Source organism: Triticum urartu, chromosome 4A (assembly GCF_056163025.1).
Source record: "Triticum urartu cultivar PI428250 chromosome 4A, HENAU_Tu73, whole genome shotgun sequence".
NCBI classification, from domain to species: domain Eukaryota; kingdom Viridiplantae; phylum Streptophyta; class Magnoliopsida; order Poales; family Poaceae; genus Triticum; species Triticum urartu.
This window is the reverse complement of record NC_141876.1, coordinates 615,947,756-615,971,073: the sequence shown is the minus strand read 5'-3', so window position 1 is coordinate 615,971,073 and position 23,318 is coordinate 615,947,756. Positions and strand designations below refer to the sequence as shown.

General features: G+C 45.3%; 1 protein-coding gene across 3 annotated transcripts; it reads left to right on the top strand.

The window, feature by feature from the left end:
• Positions 1-11,810: 11,810 nt before the first annotated feature.
• Positions 11,811-21,758, top strand: LOC125553259 (cysteine-rich receptor-like protein kinase 6). Of its 3 annotated transcripts, none has more exons than XM_048717066.2 (7): positions 11,811-12,695; positions 19,940-20,068; positions 20,150-20,262; positions 20,381-20,585; positions 20,697-20,934; positions 21,042-21,195; positions 21,278-21,758. In XM_048717066.2, the coding sequence occupies exons 1-7, from the start codon at positions 12,620-12,622 to the stop codon at positions 21,599-21,601; spliced, it is 1,239 nt and encodes a 412-aa protein (XP_048573023.2). In that variant the 5' UTR covers positions 11,811-12,619; the 3' UTR covers positions 21,602-21,758. The 3 variants fall into 3 exon arrangements, with proteins under 3 accessions (XP_048573023.2, XP_087375443.1, XP_087375442.1); XM_087519317.1 differs by having other exon boundaries at positions 11,818-12,297; XM_087519316.1 differs by having other exon boundaries at positions 11,818-12,695; positions 18,978-20,068.
• Positions 21,759-23,318: the final 1,560 nt, after the last annotated feature.

Here is a 23,318-nt window from a genome sequence, read left to right as displayed (position 1 = left end):
ATGAACGGTGTGCGGGGCCTGCCCCTTCATCTGCTTCAGAACTCCGTGCCGCAAGATGTGGACCCTAGCAACCAAGGCTCATCCCGTGCGCCGCACACCAACTGGACCCACACCATACATGCACGCGTGGCCAAGTAGACACTCACCGATCAACCTTGACAATGTACACAAGACGCATGCGCACTCATTAGCCATCTAGCACCCAGCCATGCACACCTAGCCAGCTTCACTCAAACCGTGAACCGTTTGCCAGGTTCACCCACACCATCCATCCATTATTGACCCCTCCTCGGTTCGTTGGACCTCCGACACGAGTCCCTTCCCTCGGCATTTCAGGTATGTCAAAGCAACATGCAACTACACATATTGCACACCGAGATACGACGTCATTCACTAGTGCCAGCCAAAACTGTGCACCTGAGCATCTCTACCCATGATGAACACTAGCGCATGGTTAGGATCGAGAAGCCTAGCGGCACATGATGTCGGCCCGATTGGTTGGGGGTGCATGACATGGGTCCAGATGAAACGCATGGCATCGCATGGATCCACATTCCCCTGCCCAATACCAGACAGCGGGCATATACCAGACGAATCCAAGCGGTCGCTGACGAAGCTTGGAAACCATGTGTTATGTGCATGCTGAATTTCAATATTTAGAAATTATTAACATACGAAAACAATAATTCAAGTGTCTATGTAAAGGTGTACAACATAATTTTCAATAAAAAAATGAAACATGACACGTGCATATGCAACTTGCCAACAATTGCACTTGTTGTACAAAAGACAATATGTGCACGTATCCCACCATGCCTTCTACAATTTTTGTTCCATGTTTTTTCGCCACATATCTTTGGAAGGAAAAACAAAAGAATGTGATTTTCCCATAAAAACCGTGATGGCGAGATGGTTGCAACCAACCAAGATAGATAGTGCGTGGAAGTTGTCCCCCGTGGGGAGATTGGAACGACCACTCCTAGACATTGTTGAGAAAATCGTTAACTGGTAGCTGCTCGGTTGGCTAGCGAGTAGGGGATTAATCGGCTAATCGGCAAGTTAATCGGCCATTTAATCAATTAATCGGACGATTTTTTGGTTTATCGGCTACTCGGTGACCCTATGAGTAGGGATTAATCGGCAAGTTAACTGGTTAATCGGATGAATTCTTGAACAGGGCTCCTAGATTATAGGGCGAGGCCACCGTGAACGTGATCGTGAGAGGGTGAAGAAGGATTCATTTTTTCAAGGGAAAAGAAGTAATTTTGTGGGTTTACAAAAAGGAATGCACCCCTTTTTGAGGGACAACAAATGCACGTTATAATGTGTAATTAATGAAATTATAATTTAACAGAAACCTTGCTATTTTCAAGCAATTTAAAAACAACTTACTTGTTTTGGCAAAAAAATGTTGATAGTGCGATAGTCCATTTTTTGGACACTTACGTGTAGTGGTGCATGTTGTGGAAATCAGGATGGAAGTCTTAGCACCAGCGTGCTTCTTTGACCCGCGCTACTGCTAAAGTTCTGTGTATAAGGTTTTCCCTAGTAGTGGGATGTCACGCTCCTTGGTAAAAGAAAATGAGATCCACGCACACACACGATATATTTTTATAGAAGTAACCCACCCAACAAGATGAGGCGTTAGACTAGCCACAATGATTAGTAACATAGACTAGTAACATGTCCATGCGAAATTGCATAGGAGCACTCGGTGACTACGCTCACTGCAATCGCTCCCATCCACTAGCATCGGGATTCTCACTCACTATATTAGCTGCTTCGTATTCACACCTTTTCTCATTTAGTATTCATTTCTCACTAGTCCATATATCAGCCTAACAGTGCACGCGTTTTTTGTCCTTGTTCGGACGAGTTTCTGTCCTCACCTTCCAACTTCCAACCACCCAACTGAAGTAAATGTGCACACTCCTCTCTTCCCCACAACGGCATTCTCCTCCTCACTGTAACAGTCATCTTCCTCCTCTGGACAGTTCTTAAAAACATGGATCCTCCTTACAACTGCATATTATACCATTCCGATCCATTCTTAGAGCATCTCCAGCCGCGCCCCCAACAGCCCCCCCAGGTCACTTTTTCGGCGCCGGCGCCGAAAAAACGGCCCAGTCGCGCCCCCAGGACGCCGAAAATTGCCGGTTCGGACCTTTTCTCCGCCCGGCGGTTACAGGCCGAACCCGGCGCGCTGGGGAGCAGTTGGGGGCTCCGGCGCTAGGGAAAAGCACGCCTGGCCCACACCGACAGGGGAAAAGTCAAGGTTTTCTTCCCCCGACTCGCCTCGCACCCCCCGCGCCCTCGGCCACCACTAGCTATATCCCTGCGACGGCCGCCGCCCTACTCCGCTAGATAGCCATTCCCTGCCAGAAAATAGCAGCGCTTCGCCGCGGCAGCCCCTCCCACAGCAGCTGGGCGTTTTCGGCCGCCGTTTCCAGCCACGGAGGCGCGGTTTAGCAGCGGGTACACGCCCACCGAGCGCAAGGTGTTCAGTGTTTTGCCTGTCACGGCGATGGACTCGGATGACGAGGAAGAGCTCGCCGCGCTGCTGGAGGAGGAAGCCGCGGCCGACGTCCAGGAAGAAGAGCATCTCATGGTGCTCGCCGCCCTCGCCCAGCTGCTGGCGAGCAATGAAAAGCCGCGGCGAGGTGGCTCGGCGCCGGGGCGGGTGAAAGCAAAGAGCCGGCATCGTCTCGAAGGCTACTGCACGCTCTACTCCGACTACTTCGCCGATGCTCCACTTCATGGCGAGAAAACATTTCGGCGCCGTTATCGGATGAGCCGAAAGCTCTTCCTCAGGATTATGAATTCCATCCGGGAGTTCGACAACTACTTCAAGTGCAAGATGGATTGCACTGGCGCTCTTGGATTCACCTCCATCCAGAAGTGCACAACAGCGATGAGGATGCTTGCATATGGAGCTCCCAGTGATTCACTCGACGACTATGGGCGCATGGCCGAGTCCACCAGCATAGAGTGTTTCTACAAGTTCTGTCGGGCAGTGGTGGCAGTGTTTGGGCCACAATACTTGAGAACACCCAATGCGGAAGACACTGCTCGGATCCTAGCCAAGAATGCAGCAAGAGGATTTCCTGGGATGCTTGGAAGCATCGACTGCATGCATTGGAAATCGAAGAATTGCCCATTTGGTTGGCAGGGGATGTACAAAGGCGCCATAGGCGGCTGCAGTGTGGTGATTGAGGTGGTAGCCACACAGGACCTCTGGATTTGGCACTCCTTTGGTATGCCAGGAACTCACAATGACATCAATGTGCTGCAGTGCTCTCCTGTTTTTGCCAAGCTCGTTGAGGGCCATTCTCCTCAGGTGAACTTCGAGATCAATGGGCACCAATACAACAAGGGGTACTACCTAGCAGATGGCATCTATCCGAGATGGTCGACATTTGTGAAGACGATCTCAAACCCTGCGGCAGGAGGCAAGAACGCCTGGTTTGCAAAAGTTCAGGAGGCTTGCAGGAAGGATGTCGAGCGGGCATTTGGTGTGCTCCAATCTCGATTCGCTGTTGTTCGGTACCCCGCTCAGACCTGGTCCAAAGATCAAATGTGGGAGATTATGACTTGCTATGTCATCTTGCACAACATGATCATTGAGAGCGAGCAAGAAGACCCAGTATTTGACACTGAACCATACTACAGGCAGGGTCCTCTAGCCGAAGTTGATCACCATCTACCGGCAACTTGGACTGCCTATCTCAGTATGCGTCAGGAGATCCGAGACCAACAGGTGCATCATCAACTGCAGAAAGATCTGATTGAGCACCTATGGAGGCTCAAGGGAGACGCCGTGTGATGAAATACGAGTTTTTATTTGTTGAACTATATAATTTGTATTGAACTATTTGTTGTTGTACTATTTTGTTGAAGTATTTGATTTTTCTGTGATGAAATATGTGATAAGAAATAATTGTGTTGATAATTGAACGCCGAGACACGGCGAAACCACGCCGAATATGGGCCTATTCTCGCCCATATGGCCCCTTTATTCGTCGAAATTGGGCTCCAAAGTGGGCCAATTTCGACGCCTGGGGGCGACGACTGGACGCAAAACCGCCCCCAGCGCCGATTGTATCGCCGGCTCGCCCCCAGGGGGCGACTTTTATGCGTCCTGGGGGGGGGGGGCAACGGCTGGAGATGCCCTTACCTTCAAGCTTGCTCTCCCACCTTCGCTCTCAGTGTTAGATGGTTCTCATTGTCATGTCAAGCTCAAGCACCCCCGTTTCAAGCTAGTCTCTTGAGCAAAGCGCTACGACCCTGGAAATGCTTTACTAGTAGGCCGGTGTCCATTGACGTGAAGGAAACTTCTTGCGAATTTCCATTTGGAATGAAATAAAATATTCCAACCCACCTGTTGAACTTACCTTGCCAGTCTATTAAGAGCTTCATTTATTACTGTCTACCTATGTATTAATCAACTTCACTTTTCACCTATGATTTTTACGTTGCCACGTCCATGCATTGTGTTATTTTTTGAATTTATATGTTTGTATTTTTTTTGCGGAGGGAATTTATATGTTTGTAAAAAATGAGATGTTCAAAAAATCCATCGGCTGGCACAATTACTCCATGTCACTGCTTCTTTGTACGACATCAGACTTTGTGGCACCATGCATGCATCTGGCTGCTGTCCACATGTCAACTTTGTAAATGCACCGAATTTAAAGCCCTGCAGCCTTAAACCATATCCGACGACCCCAGGTTGTGGCAGAATTATTTTGAAGAACTTCATCGCATACGGACACATAACTGGATAAGTTGTGTTGCCAATTTTAAAAATATGATTAATAAATGGGAAGAATATATAATTTCAGTTTTTAACTATGGTATACCTTTTTTTGTGGGAAAACTATGGTATACTAAGTAAGGTGGCCAGATAGAAGTTTACATATAGTCGAAAGTAACAAAAAAAATTGGTCCATCTTGTGATCGAAAACAACATAAAAAACGACCTTTTAAAATACCAAAAAATTTAACTGCCACGCCATCCGGTAAATTGTCTATTTTTATTCTCATACATAGTTTCACCATACATAGGACAGATGCTCATACATTAAGAGTCACCATGAAGATGCTCATACATTAAGATGCTCGAAAAATTGGCTATCGTTATCACTAGTAGAAAACGGAGCTTTGGCGCCGGTTCGTAAGGGCCTTTAGTGCCGGTTCCATAACCGGCACTAAAGGGTGGGCACTAAAGCCCCCCCCCCCTTTAGTACCGGTTCGGCACGAACCGGCGCTAAAGTGCCACCACGTGGCGTGAGCTCGCGCCCTGGTATGGGGGACCTTTAGTATCGGTTGGTGTTACCAACCGGTACTAAAGGGTTTTTTTGATATTTTTTTTGAAAATTTTGGAATTTTTTTTTGATTTTTTGATTTTTAATTTTTCTGAATTATTTGATGATTTAGTCTCTAATCACCTCTCTTAATTGCTCAAGTGTGGATCACTCATTCCAAATCGCCTAACTTCCCGGCCGGTCACCCATCCGCTAAAGTGCCACCACGTGGCGTGAGCTGGCGCCCTGGTATGGGGGACCTTTAGTATCGGTTGGTGTTACCAACCGGTACTAAAGGGTTTTTTTGATATTTTTTTTGAAAATTTTGGAATTTTTTTTTGATTTTTTGATTTTTAATTTTTCTGAATTATTTGATGATTTAGTCTCTAATCACCTCTCTTAATTGCTCAAGTGTGGATCACTCATTCCAAATCGCCTAACTTCCCGGCCGGTCACCCATCCTCTCACTCCCCCAGCCTAAGCACGCTTAACTTTGGAGTTCTATTCCCCCTACATTCCAAGTCTGCACTTGTTGATTTTCTGACAAATGTAAGCTGTCAATCGTATTAACCCACAGCAGTTTAGCTTGAGCATTAGGTCACACGTTTCACCGTTTGAGTTTGAAACTATTATTCTAAAAAAACAGTAATTATTTAGTAACACAAATATTTCTTGAATAAATTTGACCAGATTTGACCAAAATTTAAAAAATTAAAATAATTATTTAGTAACACTAATATTCTTGAATAATTATGTAGGAACATTAATGCTTCTTGAATAAGTAGTTTGACCAGATTTAACCAATTTTTTTTAAAAAAAACTGAAATTTGACCATATCTTTTTTTCCTTTTGAAATTTGAGGATTCTAAAAAATTGCAAACAGGTCATAGGCGGTCTCCATCGGATACGGATTTTCGTGCTGAATTTATTGATATATTATACGTTTTTTTCCGACATCGTATGCAAAAGTTATAGCCGTTTTATATTTTTGCTACACTTTTTGCAAAACATGTCCAAATTTAAGTTTTCAAATTTTCCTAACTAGTAGATGTAGTAATATAACTACCTCTCGAAGGATTTTATTTTTTGAAGTTTTTATCATTTTCTTTTGATTTTTTCAGAACTGAAAAGGCGATACAGGGGGGGTAGAGTTTGAAAATTGCCCTATAGTGTCAGTTTGTGTCACAAACCGGTACTATAGGTCAGACCCTTTAGTACCGGTTTGTGACACAAACCGGTACTAAAGGTGATCGTGGGGCCCCGGCCTGACGCCAGCCTGCCATCACCCCTTTAGTACCGGTTCGTGGCATGAACCGGTACTAAAGGTTCAACACGAACCGGCATTAATGCATAGCCGTTCGAACCGGCACTAATGGTACCATTAGTACCGGGCTAAAATCAAACCGGTACTAATGTGTCTCACATTAGGTCCTTTTTCTACTAGTGTATCTTGATTTCGACCGAAGGTCTCCATCTAGCACAGTAGACACATGCTGCTCGGTGCATGCATTCGAAGAATCGAGCTCGTCCGCTTCAGCTACGGTCGAGAGTGTGCACATCTCTGTGACGACCATTTCTGCTATGGCAGCCGTGCACTCGTCGGCTCTCAGATCTTCTTCTTCATTCGAGCTAAAAATTAGAGATAGCAAAACCATAATGAACAACTGGAGAAGTAATATTCAGTAGGAATGTTTGAGAAACAAGTTACCTTCCGTCGATGCCGTGGACCAACTCGATATGCAGATCTGGTGAACGAATCATCTCCGTCAGCAAGATTAACTAGGCAGGTTCAGATTATTGCTAACCAAGGGAACCCTTGGACGAGTAGCGCACTCAGTATCCTTTGTGTCACTTTCTAGATTGATTGGAAGAAGAACAGTACAAGGCACTGCCTCCTTTTCAGATGTGGCAATGCAGCCTTTACGTGCTCGGAGAAGACTCATAAAGGTAGGCGAAGGTGGATTGAATTAATTGGTCCCAGGCCACTGTTCTGTTTCATACTGTTCATGTGAAACTTTAATAGATGACTCAGAACAGGTACGAACCGCTGCCTCGTACGCCACCGGTGGGTATTCACACCCAAATATCATTTCGACGAAAGTGGCATGGATCCCAATAGATCATTGGAGCGGCCGAGATTTCGGAGGAGTGCGCCGCCGAGTGCTCTTAATCCGTATCCCATGTCCATGTTACTAGTTTATGTTACTATCTCTATAATGGGGAGTAACATATGTGTGATAACATGCAACACTTTATTTATTAGGCTATAGACACATCTTGCCTTGATATATATGTGTGTGATGTTACTCATACTAGTAATAAGTAGTTATGTTACCACTTTTATCTCTTTTTTCATTTATTGCATGTCAGACCACCCACAGTGGGAATAAGATCATCTCCAACAGTTTGTATGTTTGCTTGTTGGTAAAATATGTCATGTCATCAACCAACACCTTAATATACAACAACCTCAATGGATAGTATCTAGTTTGCCCAGTAGGACGTGAGATAATAAATAAGGTGTTCCCTCATTCTACATTGGAGCTTGTGCAAGGGGTGTTGGTTCATGTACATACAACATTGCTATCTTCCCTCATTTATTGTATGACACCTCATCAAAAATCCTATGTGGCAAAGTCTACCGACAATTATCTTACAATCATTGGAGATGTCCTAACATATATAGGTAGTAACATCACATATATCTAGGTTAAATAGATGATGTGGCAAGCAATAAATAAAGAAATAAAGAAAAATGATAACATAGCTAGTTACTAATAGTATGAGTAAAATCACACACTTATCAAGATAAAATGAGTCTATAGCTTAATAAATGAAGTGTTACATGTTACCACACATATATTACTCCCACTATAGAGATAGTAATATAGATTAGTAACATGTGCATGTTACTAGTCTATATTACTATTCATTGTGGCCGGTCTTAGAAACCACTCCCAACGGGAGTTGAACCGTGGACGCAGGGTGTGCCACTGGGACCCACGCTCGTTAATCATCACGCACGCTGTAACCAACCACACGTTCAAGCATATCCAGGAAACAAAGACACGCGCAAGTGTTCCATGTTGGCTAGTCTGAATTCCTAAAACTTCGTATAATTACTATATCCAGCTAATTGTGTAATCAGATGGTCAGATTTCTTGTGGTGGAAAGAATCCACTAGAATTCAACTTTTAGACTTATTATTGATGCTTGTATTTTTCTGAATTTATTTTAGGCCTTTCGTCGATGTATTTTTTTCGAAAAACCTCCAATCTATTCATCTTTAATCATGGCAGTACAATGAATATCAAAAATAAAAATTACATCGAGATTCGTAGACCATCTAGCGATGACTACAAGCACTGAAGCAAGCCGAAGGCGCGCCGTAGTCATCGCCCCTCGATCGCCGGAGTCAGGCACAACTTGTTTAGTAAACAGTCGGGAAATCGTCGTGCTAAGGCCTCATATGACCAGCACACCAGAACAGCAACCGACGCAGATGAAGAATAACGTAGGTTGGAAGGATTCAACCCAAAGACACACGAACATAGACGAATAACGACGAGATCCGAACAAATCCACCACAGATAAATCCGTTGAAGACACACCTTCACACACTCACCAACGATGCTACAAATAGGATGTGCATGCATGCATGCATGCATGCATTCATAGGATGAGTGTATACGCATGTATATGAGTATCTGTATTTGTACTATATAAAAAAAACTATTGGCCTCGTAAGATTTTTCTGACCAATGGCCAACCAGTATCTGACGGTTGTTAGCCTCGCAAAAGAAAATTCACGTTTTTTAGTTCGCAGAAGGGCAAACATTATGTCACAATCGTTAACCAGACGACGCTGTAAACCCAACCACACATTTAAGAAAGAAGTTTCCCCCTGCTTTGTATTACAAAGTAACCATTCGATACAACCAATGAGCTGGGGCTGAAGCAGCACAAACAGGCCCAAAAGAAAGGAAAGAGAAAAAAAAGAAAATAAACAAATGCCGATAACGGCGGATCGACAAAACGATGAAGCCTCGTGACGGCTGCGACCACCGGAGATCGCCCACCAAGCTCCGAGACTCCGAAGTGCCGCTACGCAACAACACCTCCAAGAAGAGACGTGACGATGGCGACGCTGCTGCCAAGGGTTTCCCCCGGTACACGGCGAGGAGAGAGGAAGGGTAGCTCCGACGCCCTCCAGGAAGGTCCGGCGGCATCCTCAGATGCCACCGCTTCGATGTCGTCCAAGCCAACAGAGATTTCTCCCGATCCCAGCCTCTACCTCAGGCACTCCGCTGGTCGCCACCAGAGCGACCACCACCCAGTGCCAATATGGACACGAAGCTTCCCATGCTGTCTCACCACGGCACCGCGAAGGTGGTCTGCACAGCGAAGAAGAGAAGCCGGGACTAGGGCAACATCACCGTCGGCATACGGGAGGGCCCCACCTTCACTGTCCACGACGGTAGCCGACCGGACGCCATGGCAGGAGCCTACCGGGCCCGTGGCCCCACAGGCCCGGCCGGGCCCTCAAAGGCCCGGACAGCTCCCGCCTCCGTGCAACAGCTGGCACGCCATCGATGTTGCTGTCCCAGTCCAAGCCGCTCCCCTGCCTCCCCATACAAAGAGCGTCGCGGTCGCGCCGGAGCCGACCCGCAAGGACCCGGAAGGGACCATACGGGCCCAGATCTGGGCCGGGGACGTGCCACCGGCCGACCAGCACCACCGGACCACCCCGCTGCCAAGAGACGGCACCACCACGACAAGCACCTCCGGGCTCCACACCAGGATGCCGAGCCGCCACCGGCCGAAGCGCACCGCCGCTGGCCATCACCGCCCGAGCAAGGGAGGACCACGCGTGGGGAAGGGCAAGCCCACCGCCGCCAGCATCACGCGGCCGAGGGCCGGCGGCGCAGGCTGACGGCGGCGGGAGGAGGGAGGGGCACGGGGAGGGGCTGGAGGCGTGCGGTGGAAGGCCTCCCGGCCGCCTCGCTCGGGGAGGCGATGCGGGGGTACGGGGCCATAGAGGGGTGGTGGGGAGGGGTGGGGGAGGAGAAGGGGAACAGGAGGAGGAGGGGGTTAGTGGCTCCGGCGGGCTCCGGAGCCAAAATGGCTACTTTTTAATCAATCATCACCCAACCACACATTTGCCAGTTCAGTCTCGTAAAACTTTGTGTATTTGTTCCCGTCAAAAAGTAACTTTGTGTATTTGTTACCATATCGATCTTGTCGTCTAGTAAAACAGCGTCTCCGGTCTCGTAAGACTTTTCTCGTCGGAGGAAGGCCATACACCAGAGTAAATAGCATAAAACTACTACTTTACAGGCTAGGGTTTCAAAAAACTACCGGTTTTTAATTTTTCTCATATAACTACCAAATGGCTGGTCGGTTGTTTCAAAAAGCCCAAATCATTGAGTATTTATCAGTTGATCATGATTATGACAGGTTGGGCCCACACCTAAACAAACCGTTAGTTTGACCGTTTACTTTCACCGTTAAATTACATGTGGGGCCCACATGTAAGTTTCATCTTCCCTCTTCTCTATCTTCTTCCTCTCTATCTCTTCTCTTCCTCTCCCTGCCCACATGTGAGCCGGCGACGACACTCCCTCTCCTCCCCAGCGCCCCGACTATCATGGTAGGTGCTCGCCGGAGCTCCTGGTGGCGACGAGGCCGGCCTCATCCATGGCGACAGGAGGTGGGCATGGCGTCCGCGTTGAGCCTGAGGAGCTCGGGGCATGGGATGGCGGCGGCAGCGGGCAACGCACGACGTGGCGGCGAGGCATGGCGTGGCAACGACGCGGGCGAGGCACGGCATGACAGCGGCCGCGGAGCAGGCGAGGCACGGCGTGGCGGCGAGGCATGGCGTGGCGACGGCCGCGGGGCAGGCAAGGCACAGTGTGACGGCGGCCGCAGGGCAGGCGAGGCACGGCGTGGCGACGTCCGCGGGCGAGGCACGACATGGCGGCGGCCGCGGGGCAGGCAAGGCATGGTGCGGCTCGCCGGCCGGAGGAGGCAGCGCGGCCCTGCCGAGCGGGATCGAGCTCCTGGCTGCTCGGGGACCCGATTGCTTTTTTTAGAAAACTCACAGGGACCTGATTGCTTTTTCAAAAAACTTGTAAGGACCCGATTGCTTTTTACAAAACTTATTGTGGGACCCACCTGTAAGTTAACGGTCAAGCAAACGGCTATCTTGCATGTGGGCCCTAATTGTCATAATCATGATCAATTGATAATCACTCAATGATTTGGGTTTTTCGAAACAGCCGACCACCCATTTGGTAGTTATATGAGAAAAATTAAAAATTGGTAGTTTTTTAGAACCATAGCCTATAAAGTAGTAGTTTTATGCTATTTACTCTACACCAAACAGTAAGTCACTGTCGTCTCTCTACAATTTTTCTGCCCAAAAGGCCAACGGAAGTCACGCTCGTTACGGAGACGCACGCTGTAGCCCAACCACACATTCGAGTGTTCCACATTGGCTATCCACCGAATTGTGCACAAGTATGTCCCGAGTGACCAGAGCCGACATTCACGCGCGCCATTAGCCATTGCCATGCCGTCCCCGGCGTTGGCCTTCGCGCTCCTCCTCCTAGCCGCAAGCATAGCAGCTTCCCAGGCGGAGACCAAGTGCCTAGACTCCGTTGCTTCTCCCTCCGCCGCACCAGCACCACCGACGTCCAACACTAGCAACAGCAGCGCGTTCCAGGCCAACGTCCTCACGCTCCTGAACGCCCTCCCCCGGGCGGCGGCGCCAACGGGCTTCGCCTCCCTCTCCTTGGGCACCGGCCGCGACCGTGCCTTCGTCCGCGGCCTCTGCCGCGGCGATACCACACCGTCCGAGTGCCTCGCGAGCCTGCAAGCAGGCGTCCTGGACTCCCGCGGCAAGTGCGCGTCCAACCGGAGCGTCGCATCCTGGTACGACAAGTGCTACATCACCTACGCCGACACAAACGCCACGAACAACTACAACTATGAGGTGCGCTCGGTTGATGTGCTGAGCGACATCCCGACATCTTTTGACCGGAGTAGCCACGACCAGGAGTTCTACTCGCTGTTAGATCGCCTGGTGGCACGGGCGGCAAGCGCCGGAGGCACTGGGGAGGCGAAGTTCGCCACCGGGGAGGCCGTGTACGCACCCAATGGGACGATGTACGGTCTCGCGGAGTGCATGAGGGACCTTAGCGGCGAGGAGTGCAATCAGTGTCTGCAATTATTGTTGACCCCTATGCCGTCCTGCTGCAACGGATATCAGGGAGGGACGGTGCAAAACTTCAACTGCCGACTTCGGGTTCAAGCATATGCCTACTATGTATGACCTGGCGCTCGACGCTCCGCCTCCGGCTGCCGCACCGCCCGGGCCCATCTCCTCGCTCGGTGAGTAAATAAAATTACTCCCGATTTTATGCCGGAGTAATGCTAGACCCACGTAAACTTAGGTGAAGTTTTTACGTAAAAGTTGATGTGGAGGTAGTTAATTGGATGAAGATTAGTGGCTGGGGCCCATCTCACTTGAAATCAGAGGGGGAGAGGATTATAGTTAGGAAGATTACGTTACTTTATGTAGGCTGTTCGTAGATGGAGCATTATCGTTTATGCTGAGAGAGGGAAGAAAGAGAAATGCTACATCTACGTGCATGTTACATATGCTTTACGTGCCTGGCCAGTTAGCAATTTGTGACTGGAAATAGAGGGGAAGGACGAGCCCATCCCGAGGGAATTTAGCGGGAGAGAATTAGAGGGAAGGTTACGAAACAGACACGTAGATGTAGCATTGCTCATGAAGAAACTATCCGTTTTTTTAGCAGCCGGAAGAAAATATCTGATGCAGGCGTGTTTGGATTAAACAAAATTGAAGGAACCTATGGCCCAGGGCAGGCCCCCATCTCTCGTTCCAATCCTTTTCTTTTTCTTCCATCATAAAAGCAAGATCATTAATTAACGAGTAGAGTGTGGCTAGGTTTCAGTTAACTGAGATTTAGCCAAGTCTCAGTCAAGTCCCGAAAGAAAAAAAGTCTTAGTCTAGTGATATAACATGTAAGAAAGACAAAAGAAAATTCTATTTTTTTGCACAAATCTTAATGTAAGAACTCACGAATATAACACGACTGAGACTCAGTCGACTGAGACTTAGTAAGATTGTAACGAGTATTCCCTGCAAAGGTCACTCCCACCTCCCCAGGATGCGACAAGTGCCACACTGCAGGTGAGCCACTTGTCGCAACCTGGTACATTTTCTTTTTTCGTAGACTCATTTATTCAAAACATTTTTTTCTCTTAGACCGCGTGTTCAAATTTCAACCCGATTTCACTGTCGCATCGGGGTCTTTGAAATTAGATCCTCTGTTATAGGTTTTGACAATCTTTTATTTTCACAAAAACTAGAAAAGTCGGACAAAAAACAGAGCCAGAAGCACAATTTTGTTTTCCACTTTTTCCTTTTCTAAAGAGGCATAGCCATGGCTCTAGTGGAGGCACACGAGAAGAAAATATGTGCTCTCTCACGGAAGCAAAAAAAGTTTTTTTTCACTTTCCATGAGGCACAATTGTACCTCTCGCGAAGCAAATCCGTGCCTCCAGGAGAGGCAAACTTGCACCTTTCGTGGAAAAAAAAAGAAAACATAATTTATCCTTTTCCGAGAGGCACAGCAGTTGTGCTTCTGGCGGAAGCAAACGTGTGCCACCATGGGAAGCAAACCTTTGCGTCTCTTGAAAAAGAGAAAACACATACGAGGGAGGGAATAAAGGGAAATGCTACATCTACGTGCCTGGCTAGTTAGCAGTTTGTGACTAGAAATAGAGGGGAAGGAGGAGCCCATCCCGGGGGAATTTAGGGAGGGGGGGAATAGACTGAAGGTTACAAAACAAACACATAGATGTAGCATTGCTTGAGAAGAAACTATCTTTTTTTTGGCAACACGAAGAAAATATCAGATAAAGGCGTGTTTGAATTAAACAAAATAGAAGGAACCTATGGGCCCCCATCTCTCGTTCCAATCCTTTTCTCTTTCTTCCATCATAAAAACAAGATCATTAATTAACGAGTAGAGTGTGGCTAGGTTTCAGTTCACTGAGATTTAGCCAATTCTCAGTCGAGTCCCGGAAAAAAGTCTCAGTTAAGTGATATAACATGTAAGAGATAAAAAAGAAAAAAAACTAAAAAAATTGCCCAAATCTTAATGTAAGAACTCACAAATATAGCATCGACTGAGACATAATGAAGTCTCAGTCGACTGAGACTTAGCAAGACTTCCCTGCAAAGGTCACTCCCACCTCCCCAGGATGCGATAAGTGCCACACTGCATGTGAGCCACTTGTCGCAACTGGTACTTTTTCTTTTTTTTTGTAGACTCATTTATTCAAAACATTTTTTCTTTTAAACCGTGTGCTCAAATTTCAAACCGATTTCTCCTCCCATCGGGATCTTTAAAATTAGATCCTCTGTTATAGGTTTTGACAAACTTTTATTTTCACAAAAAACTAGAAAAGCCGGACGAAGACCGAGCCAAAAGCACAATTTTGTTTCCACTTTTTCCCTTTCTGAAGTGGCATAGCTATGGCTCTAGTGGAGGCAAATATGTGCCTCAACGAGAAGCAAATATGTTCTCTCTCACGGAAGCAAAAAACACATATTTTTTTCACTTTCCAAGAGGCACAATTGTGCCTCTCACGAAGCAAACCCGTGCCTCCAGGAGAAGCAAACTTGCACCTTTCACCAAAACAAAAAAAAAAGAAAACAAATTTTATCCTTTTCCGAGAGGCAGTACTGTTGTGCTTCTGGGGAAGCAAACGTGTGCCTCCATGAGAAGCAAACCTTTGCGTCTCGTGAAAAAGAGAAAACACATTTTTTTTCTTTTTCTGAGAGGCATAGCTATGCATGTCGCGAAAGCAAATCTGTGCCTCCCCTAATAGCAAACCCGTGTCTCTCGCGTTAGCAAAAGAAACGAGTTTTTTGGGCAAAATTTTGTTTTTTGGATTTTTATTTTTGTCCAAAACCTAGTGGAAAACTGGGCAAAAGCCATAAAGCTGAAAAACTAAAAGAAAAATCATCTAAAACCCAAAAACATGTACTAAAAAAAGATCCCGAGAGAGTGCCCAACACAATACATGTGGCTACGACGGAGAGAAAGTCAAGTGATGTCCTCCCAGCCCACCAAAAAGTGACCCTTGAGGGAGCCGCGCAATGAGTACTCGTTTCTTTACTTGCTTCCTCATAAATGGCAGATCTTCTATGATATATGTTTTGGGGGACGGGTACCAGATAGCATTATGTTTACCATATGAAATTGGAAACTTCATTTTAGACACCTCTAAGAAAGACAAAAATGTGTTTAAAAATGGGCTTACCTTTTGTTTTTTTGGGGCCATTTTTTTCCTTTTTTGCATAGCCTACAAATCATCGAATTATTTATGGAAACTTTTTGGCCCTAAGAAAAATGAAGGAACTTTTTTTGCAAACAGGATCAGAATCTATTATGGAAGTTCATCGGAAATATAAAACATCTAAAATATAATAAAAATTAGATCGAGATTTCAAGACCTCTAAATGACCAGTACTGCCAACAGAATGTGTCGGCAGCGCGCCACTGTCATCACTCCCCTACATGAGCCGACTTGAACTAGTCGATGCTGATCGGTCCTATAATTCTCAATACAATTGCTGTAACATCCGGACCACATACATCCAGGTGGTGCTGAAAGAATTTTGTAGGGAAACCATCTGGGCTAGGGGACTTAAGAGGGAATATATGAAAAGGGTCCATTTTAAGGAAACTTTATAGATTTGTAGGAGATATCAATAGCTATCCGTCCGTAAAAAGTTGGAAATTTTAACTTATACTCCGTCCATACCAGAATATAAGGTGTATTGATTTCTGTGTAAGTCAATCATTTGAATGTTTGACCAAGATTATAGAATAAAAAAACAGCATATGCAATACCTAATATATAAAATATGAAACTACTTTTCATGATGGACCAAATGATATAAATTTCAAATTGTGGATATTCATACACTTTCCTAAAAACTAGATCAAACGTACACTCGTTTGACTTTTGAAAAAAACAAATACACCTTATATAATGGAATAAAGGGAGTAAATAGGATTTTTTGAGTGGGATGTATCAGCCTAAAAAGGAGGGTCTCTAGATCCCGATAGCCAAATCTTCATGCTCAGATATGTTTTTGCTTCGCTAGAAAATGTCTTTGAATGAACTTTTTTTCATGAGAAACAACAATTTCTACTGGGATGTAGTATATCGGGGATGATTGAATTATGCTCCCTAAAAGGAAAAAAGAACTGCAGAATTATTCGCCTCTGCTTCTGCCCTCGGATAAACTATATATCACTCATTGTGAGTAATGTCAGTTATTTCTTCTTCTTTTTATTGTTTCCTCCTTTTCACTTCTCTTTCTCTCCGTGTCTACATCGTCCAGCTTGGGCCTGTGTGTTTACTGCATGCATCAACATTATGTCTGGTCACAAGTAGTACATTTTATTTTGTTAGCTGCTCAATATGTTCGTATGTACCTCTACCTCTTTTCTTGAATGATGGACATTCCAAAACACACAAAATTGCAACCGAATGTAATCCAATCAAGCTAAGGGCTCCTTTGGTTCAAAAGATTTAAAAAACGCAGGAATAAAAAAAACATATGCATGGTGTAGGAATACATGTGCAAAACAAAGGATTGCTAAAGACAAGAATTTTGTCAATTTTGGTGTTTGGTTCAAAGGAATTTGGAAAAACACAGGAATTCTAATAAAACATGGTCAGTTCAAGTCAAACCACATGAAAATGTTTATTTAGAAAGTTATTTTGCCAGTAAGGATGTTAGTCTCGTATTTTGGGGAAATGAATTTGAAAGAGAGTTCCAAGTGAATTTTATAATTCCTGCATTTTCCCTTTGAAACTAGGATCAAAGAAATAGTTCCTCCGTTCCTTTGAATCAAAGGCATGAATAGTATCACCATGGGAAATTTTCCTATTCCTATAACTTTCCTCCACTTTTCCTTTGAACCAAAGGAGCCCTTAGATGCATAGTAGTGCATACACAAATGTTGCAACTAAGATTATCTGGACCAAGTCGAACTATTGCTGGTCACCTTCTAGGATCGAAAAATAGTGTTATCCATTGGTCCACACAATATAAACATGACAAACAAATTTAGAAAGTGACATGACCAAGTCACCTACGTTACTCTATCTACCGAAACTGATGGGTCTACTTTGTCCTCTCATCTGCCAAAATTGCATTGCCAGGCCAAATCGCATTACATGTAGTGAAACCCCTTGGCTTGGTTGTTGGTGACTACGACCACTTTTGGCTTAATGAACACAATCTCATCAGTATCAGAGCTAGAACCATACTTTTCTTAGGGACATTTACATTCATGCTCCTAATTTGCGCCCACTTTCAGATTTACCTATAAATTTTTTTATGTGCTCAAATTTGCCCCTAGAAAGCATTTTAGGTCACGAGAATTCCCTTCCAGCTGGTCAATGGTGCATGACCGATACATGGAAAATTCATAACAAATTCATATGAACTCAGAAGAATGCAAAAGAAGATATCAAAATGTTCATAAAGTATCACCTGTACGCGCATGTCATTTACTCTCATCACCTACACGTGCATTTATTTGCATTCACCCTAAATAGTTTTTTAATGCTATAAACCCTGAAAAGCTTTAATGAGTTCTTTTGTAATGAATGTAAATGACATATGCATATAGGTGATGTTTTTCTGAACATTTTGATATCTTATTTTGCATTCTCCTAAGTTCATATGAATTTGTTATGAATTTTCAAAGTTTGGGTCAAACAACTTTGACCAGATGAAAGGGCATTCTTGTGACCTAAAATGCTTTTTAGGGGCAACTTTGAGCACATCAAAAAGTTAGGGGTAAATTTGAGTAGTGGGTTCGAGTTAGGGGCACAAATGTGAAGATCCCTTTTTCTTGATGCAACATGCAAGAACAAGCTTAACTTGTGTAGGGTATGGGTGGAATTATTTATTGTCTAGTATCCAAATTTATTCCTCCATATCCAAAATACCCAATATCTTCCTTCATGTCCAAAATATCTTCCCTACTATGCAACTAAGTCTCCAAGTGTCCAAGATACCTTCCCTACTATGCCATCGTGACAAGCATATCCAACACCTACTAAGTACAACAATAAGATAATATACAATAGCCAAGCACTGTAATGCAATATAACAATCATAATAAGGTAACATTACCTAGAGGAACAATGTAACATCGCCTCTCTTTGTCTTGTCAGTAAAGTATGAGAGCATCATGTACTGACCCTTCTCAACCGGCTAGGACATAGGTGAATTTTAGATCACAATATGTGCAACACAAGAAAATTTAGGTTATTGTAGTGCTTTCTACCACCGAAGGATGTAGAAACTACTACCGGTACTCTAGCAGCACATCATGTGCATCATCAGTCACATCCACATGTACACAATCCTATGTTAATATGAAAAAACGTGGCTAATCTAGCTTCTAATATTTGGAACATAACTAAGACCATTTTTTAAGTGGTTACCTTCAAATATGATTGCCATTTTGCACTTTTTTATATTCAAAGGTGTATCATCAATGTGTGACTTGATCATTTACGCCTAAGATCACCAATTGCATGCAGCACTTGCTTGAAATATCGACGGTTGCCTCTACAATCCTTCTGGAGGTGTTGCAAATCACTCTAAACCTTTGGTTATGACCAGTAACATGAAGGAACATTGTGACTTGGTCCATATGATGAGGGAGACCTTGTGGAGGTGCTCTGCCACCAAGGTGGAGGTGATGGGGTAGTGAGGATTGGACTTGCACCAAAAGTGTTGTGGTAACTCAAAAATCCCCGACAGTGTACATCTTTGACCTGCCGAGCCTCTCTTGCCACACACCTTGCGCGCAGCAGGACTAGCTATACATAAACAACTTTTGGAATTGGCATTGGTATTGGATTGTGTATATGTCTATGGTTGGGACTTGAGTATGTTAAAGGTTAGATGCTTGAGTCAAACATGTGTAACGCGGGCTAATAAATTAATGCATCGTGGCGGTAGTCAAAATAGACAAAATAAATCTAGGCTAGATGGATAATCACAAATGGAACGTTGCGGGCGCCCGTGGCATGGTGAATGGACCGGCCCTGGCGTGATAGTCGAAATGTGTCTAATGATCTTGGCGTCGCTTTGTAGTCGATTCTATTATATCAATTGATCACTGACTCTAATTAACCAATATCATCTCCATGTCTGCTTTTTGTAAAGGTCTAGTCATGTAAATTGTAACAACATCCGATTCAGGTTTCCTTGGCTGGCCTAGGTGAGGGATTCTTTGAGTACCTTGTGAACCTAACCAAGGGGGCCACACAGGCACCTAACATATAAAACAATATATCTGAGTCCCAAGTTTAACATCGTACGAGCTTCCAGTTAAGCACCAAATGATTCATGCAGCACGACATTGTGAATGATCCTCCTCCCATTTCCGTCTCTCATGTTGGCAGCCGTTGCACTACGGTTCGAAGATGTTAAGGATCGAATAATTGTCTTGTGCAATGACCAGTGCCGATAGTGATAAACCGCTTAAAACATGTAGGAAAGAGGAGATTACAACAAGTCATCCTTGATGTTGGTATTTCTGTTGGAACTTTATTAGTCCTAGTGGTTGTCCTCGCTTGTGTTTTCCGGCAGAGGAGAAGGATCAAGGCCAACAAGGAAAACCAAGGTATGCCACAGAAGAGCACAGGGTTCAAAGGGGAACAAAGAGAAAGCGAGGCATAGTTGAATTGTGTGTTTCTTATTGCAGATAATGCAGGGGATGGCATGAACTATATTAGTCTGGAAGCGTTAAGAGCTGCAACATCCAATTTTTCTATAAACAATAAACTGGGAGAAGGAGGATTCGGAGAGGTGTTTAAGGTACGCTTAATATGTTGTTATGAATATCACATGAGAATACAAATCCATACTAGTAATACCAGGCAATAATTAGGTAAATTGTTTATTTTAATCCAAGAGCAAACTTGCTTCTACATAGGGCGAATTGCAGGATGGAACCAAAATAGCCGTCAAAAGGCTCTTAAAGGACTCTGCTCAAGGGCTCGATGAGTTGAAAAATGAGCTAATGTTAGCTAACAGACTTAAGCACAAGAATCTGGTGCAGCTTCTCGGCGTTTGCTTGCGAGAGAAATTGATGGTGTACGAATACATGCCTAATGGAAGCCTACACACGAGCCTTTTCAGTAATCCTCCCTGTCCCAACTCATCTTGTTAAAACTTTAGTACAGCTAGCTATACACCCCTAGTCCGCATATTCTGCTGTTTTTAGTTCGAGTGGTGCATGTATGTCGCAGGTTCAGAGAAGGCACACCAGCTGGATTGGACGAAAAGAAGCATGATCATCTCTGGGATTGCTCGAGGTCTATTGTATCTCCACCAGGAGTCTCGTCTAAAAGTCATACACCGCGACCTGAAGCCAAGCAACATCTTACTGGACCTGGATATGACACCCAAGATCTCGGACTTTGGTCTGTCTAGGGCTTTCGGTGGAGATCAATCAATGGATATAACAAAACGTCCTGTCGGTACAATGTAAGTCTGTACTTCTATACTTTCTCTGCAAATATACATGTTGATTGCACAAAGTACTAGTCAAATTAACTGAAGACGACTGTTTATTTTGGAACTAATTCATGCAGTGGATACATGTCTCCGGAGTATGCGTACTGTGGCCAAGTCTCTACCAAGTCCGACATGTACAGCTTCGGAGTCATAGTTCTAGAGATTGTGACTGGTAGGAGGAACAATAGGTCGGTTGAAGATGATACTGCCTGCAGATCTCTGCTCAGCTACGTAAGATCCGCACAGATATGTAATACATGTGTACGTATAACCTACCTCACTCAACGAGCTGCTGTTTATCTTTGACGTACAGGTATGGGAGAAGTGGAGCGCAGGCTTGATGGAAGAGGTGGTAGATCCTTCCCTGGCCGGACGTTACCCTGACAGCGAGGTGCGAAACTGCGTGCAAATCGGGCTGCTGTGTGTCCAGAGGAATCCCAGCGCCCGGCCGACCGCGTCGGAAGTGGTCGTCATGCTCGACAGCCATTCCATGTCGATGACTATGCGGACTCCCCCCAGGCCAGCGTTCTGCTTCGCACAAACTGGCATCATCAGTCCATCACTCAGTTACCACAGCAACCTGGATGCCCCCGGTTCAAGCAATGACGTGACGATATCCGATGTGCAGCCTAGGTAGGACGAATTCAGAAGTTTGTATAAGTAACTACAACTAAAATGGCTCTCACAAATGCGAGAGCATCATACTTATTTTTCGGAGATGTTTGAAAATGAATTATTATTATTCTTTTGCGGGTAAAATTTTAATTAGTCAACCATCAACCTTACAGTCTTTCTTACATAGATCAACGATTTCCGGCAGGCCATAGCCTGAACTTACATATATGTATGCCGGTCCGCCACAGCTCACACAAATAATTAAGCTTAGTGCGTACAAAAGTTCATCAAATAATCGCAAGAGTGGGAAAATGGTAACCATGAAAAAGTTGCAGAGGGCAAATTCTTTTGCTGGCTTCCAGAATAAGCTCCCCTACCCGGCTTATTCTAGAAACCCAACCAAATTAATATATTGTTTTAAGAGCCTCCTAATTAAAACTTGACTAGTAGGCTTCTTAAAATTTAAATTTGGTTGCTACTAGAGTAAGCTGGGTAGGGGGCAGCTTATTCTAGAAGCTACAAAAAAAACTGACCCTAAATAATATATTGCATTACAAAATAAATAATAGAAAAACAGGCTAAAATATTGCAGTGGAGGGTAGACTGGCTTAACGCCACTGGTAGTTACCAGTGGCGGGCTGAACTAGAGCCCGCCATATTTACTTCCGCGATCTGGCGTGGAAAAAATGATTCCTTCTAATTGGTCAAAACGACCCTCCCACGATTGATGACGTGGTTAGCATCCGCGCTTCCACACCCATGTGTGCTTCTTCTAAATGGTGGAGAGGAGAGGAGCCAATCAGGTCCTCTCAGCACCGACCATCTTTTCGCCTCCATCGTCATCGATCAATTCCGGCCTGCTCCGGCCATCTTCTTTGGAGCCAAGCACGCTCCAACGCCTCCTTGCTCTCCTCTGTCTTCCCCATCGACACTGCTTTGTCCATGCAGATGCGATGATGCTCCGGTCCATGTATGCGAGCTCAACTGCGGGCCTTGGTCTGTGCAAGTGATAATGCTGCAATGGCAGAGCTGAGGTCAAGTGCAACCTGCTCGACCACGGGATCAGCATCGACGCTGTGGAGGTGGAGCGGCGCAGGGTCGTGGATTTTGTGTGTGTGTGCTAGCTTCCCGAGCTGGGACACGGCCCCACCATGGAGAGCCGCTGCCACACTCATGGGAGGTGCATAGTTTTAAATTTGTAAAAATCATACCAGTGGCGGATGAAAAAAGGCCGCCACAAGTATGTTTCCCTGCCAGTGGCGGGCCAATATTGGCACTTGGCATTGGTAATGCACACTGTCAATGGCGAGTGCTACACAAAGCCCGCCACTAATTGGCCTTTACTAGTGACGGGCGGGACGCCCGCCACTAATAACATGTTTGCAGTGCCGGGAGATCAATGGCGAGCGGCCCTGAGAGCAAAGCTGTCACTAATGGGCTTTTTGCACCCATCATTGTTAGGCATTCCTACAGTAGTGCTAATGCAATCACCCCGATGATTGCCGGATTGCCTCATATCTATAACCTTGCTAGGGTTATTGATGATCGAGCTTCTCAACGGTCTCCTTACTACAATAGGTAATTTATGAATCTGTAACCACATCGGCATATGCACCATCCAGATGTCCTACGCTCGACTAGCTGTCGTGGGGATGCAAGAGCACAAGAACGAAGCTTGTTCAGTGAACAGATTTGTGCCCAAAGGTCCGAAGCGTGCCTCCTATGTACGGTCTGTTAGG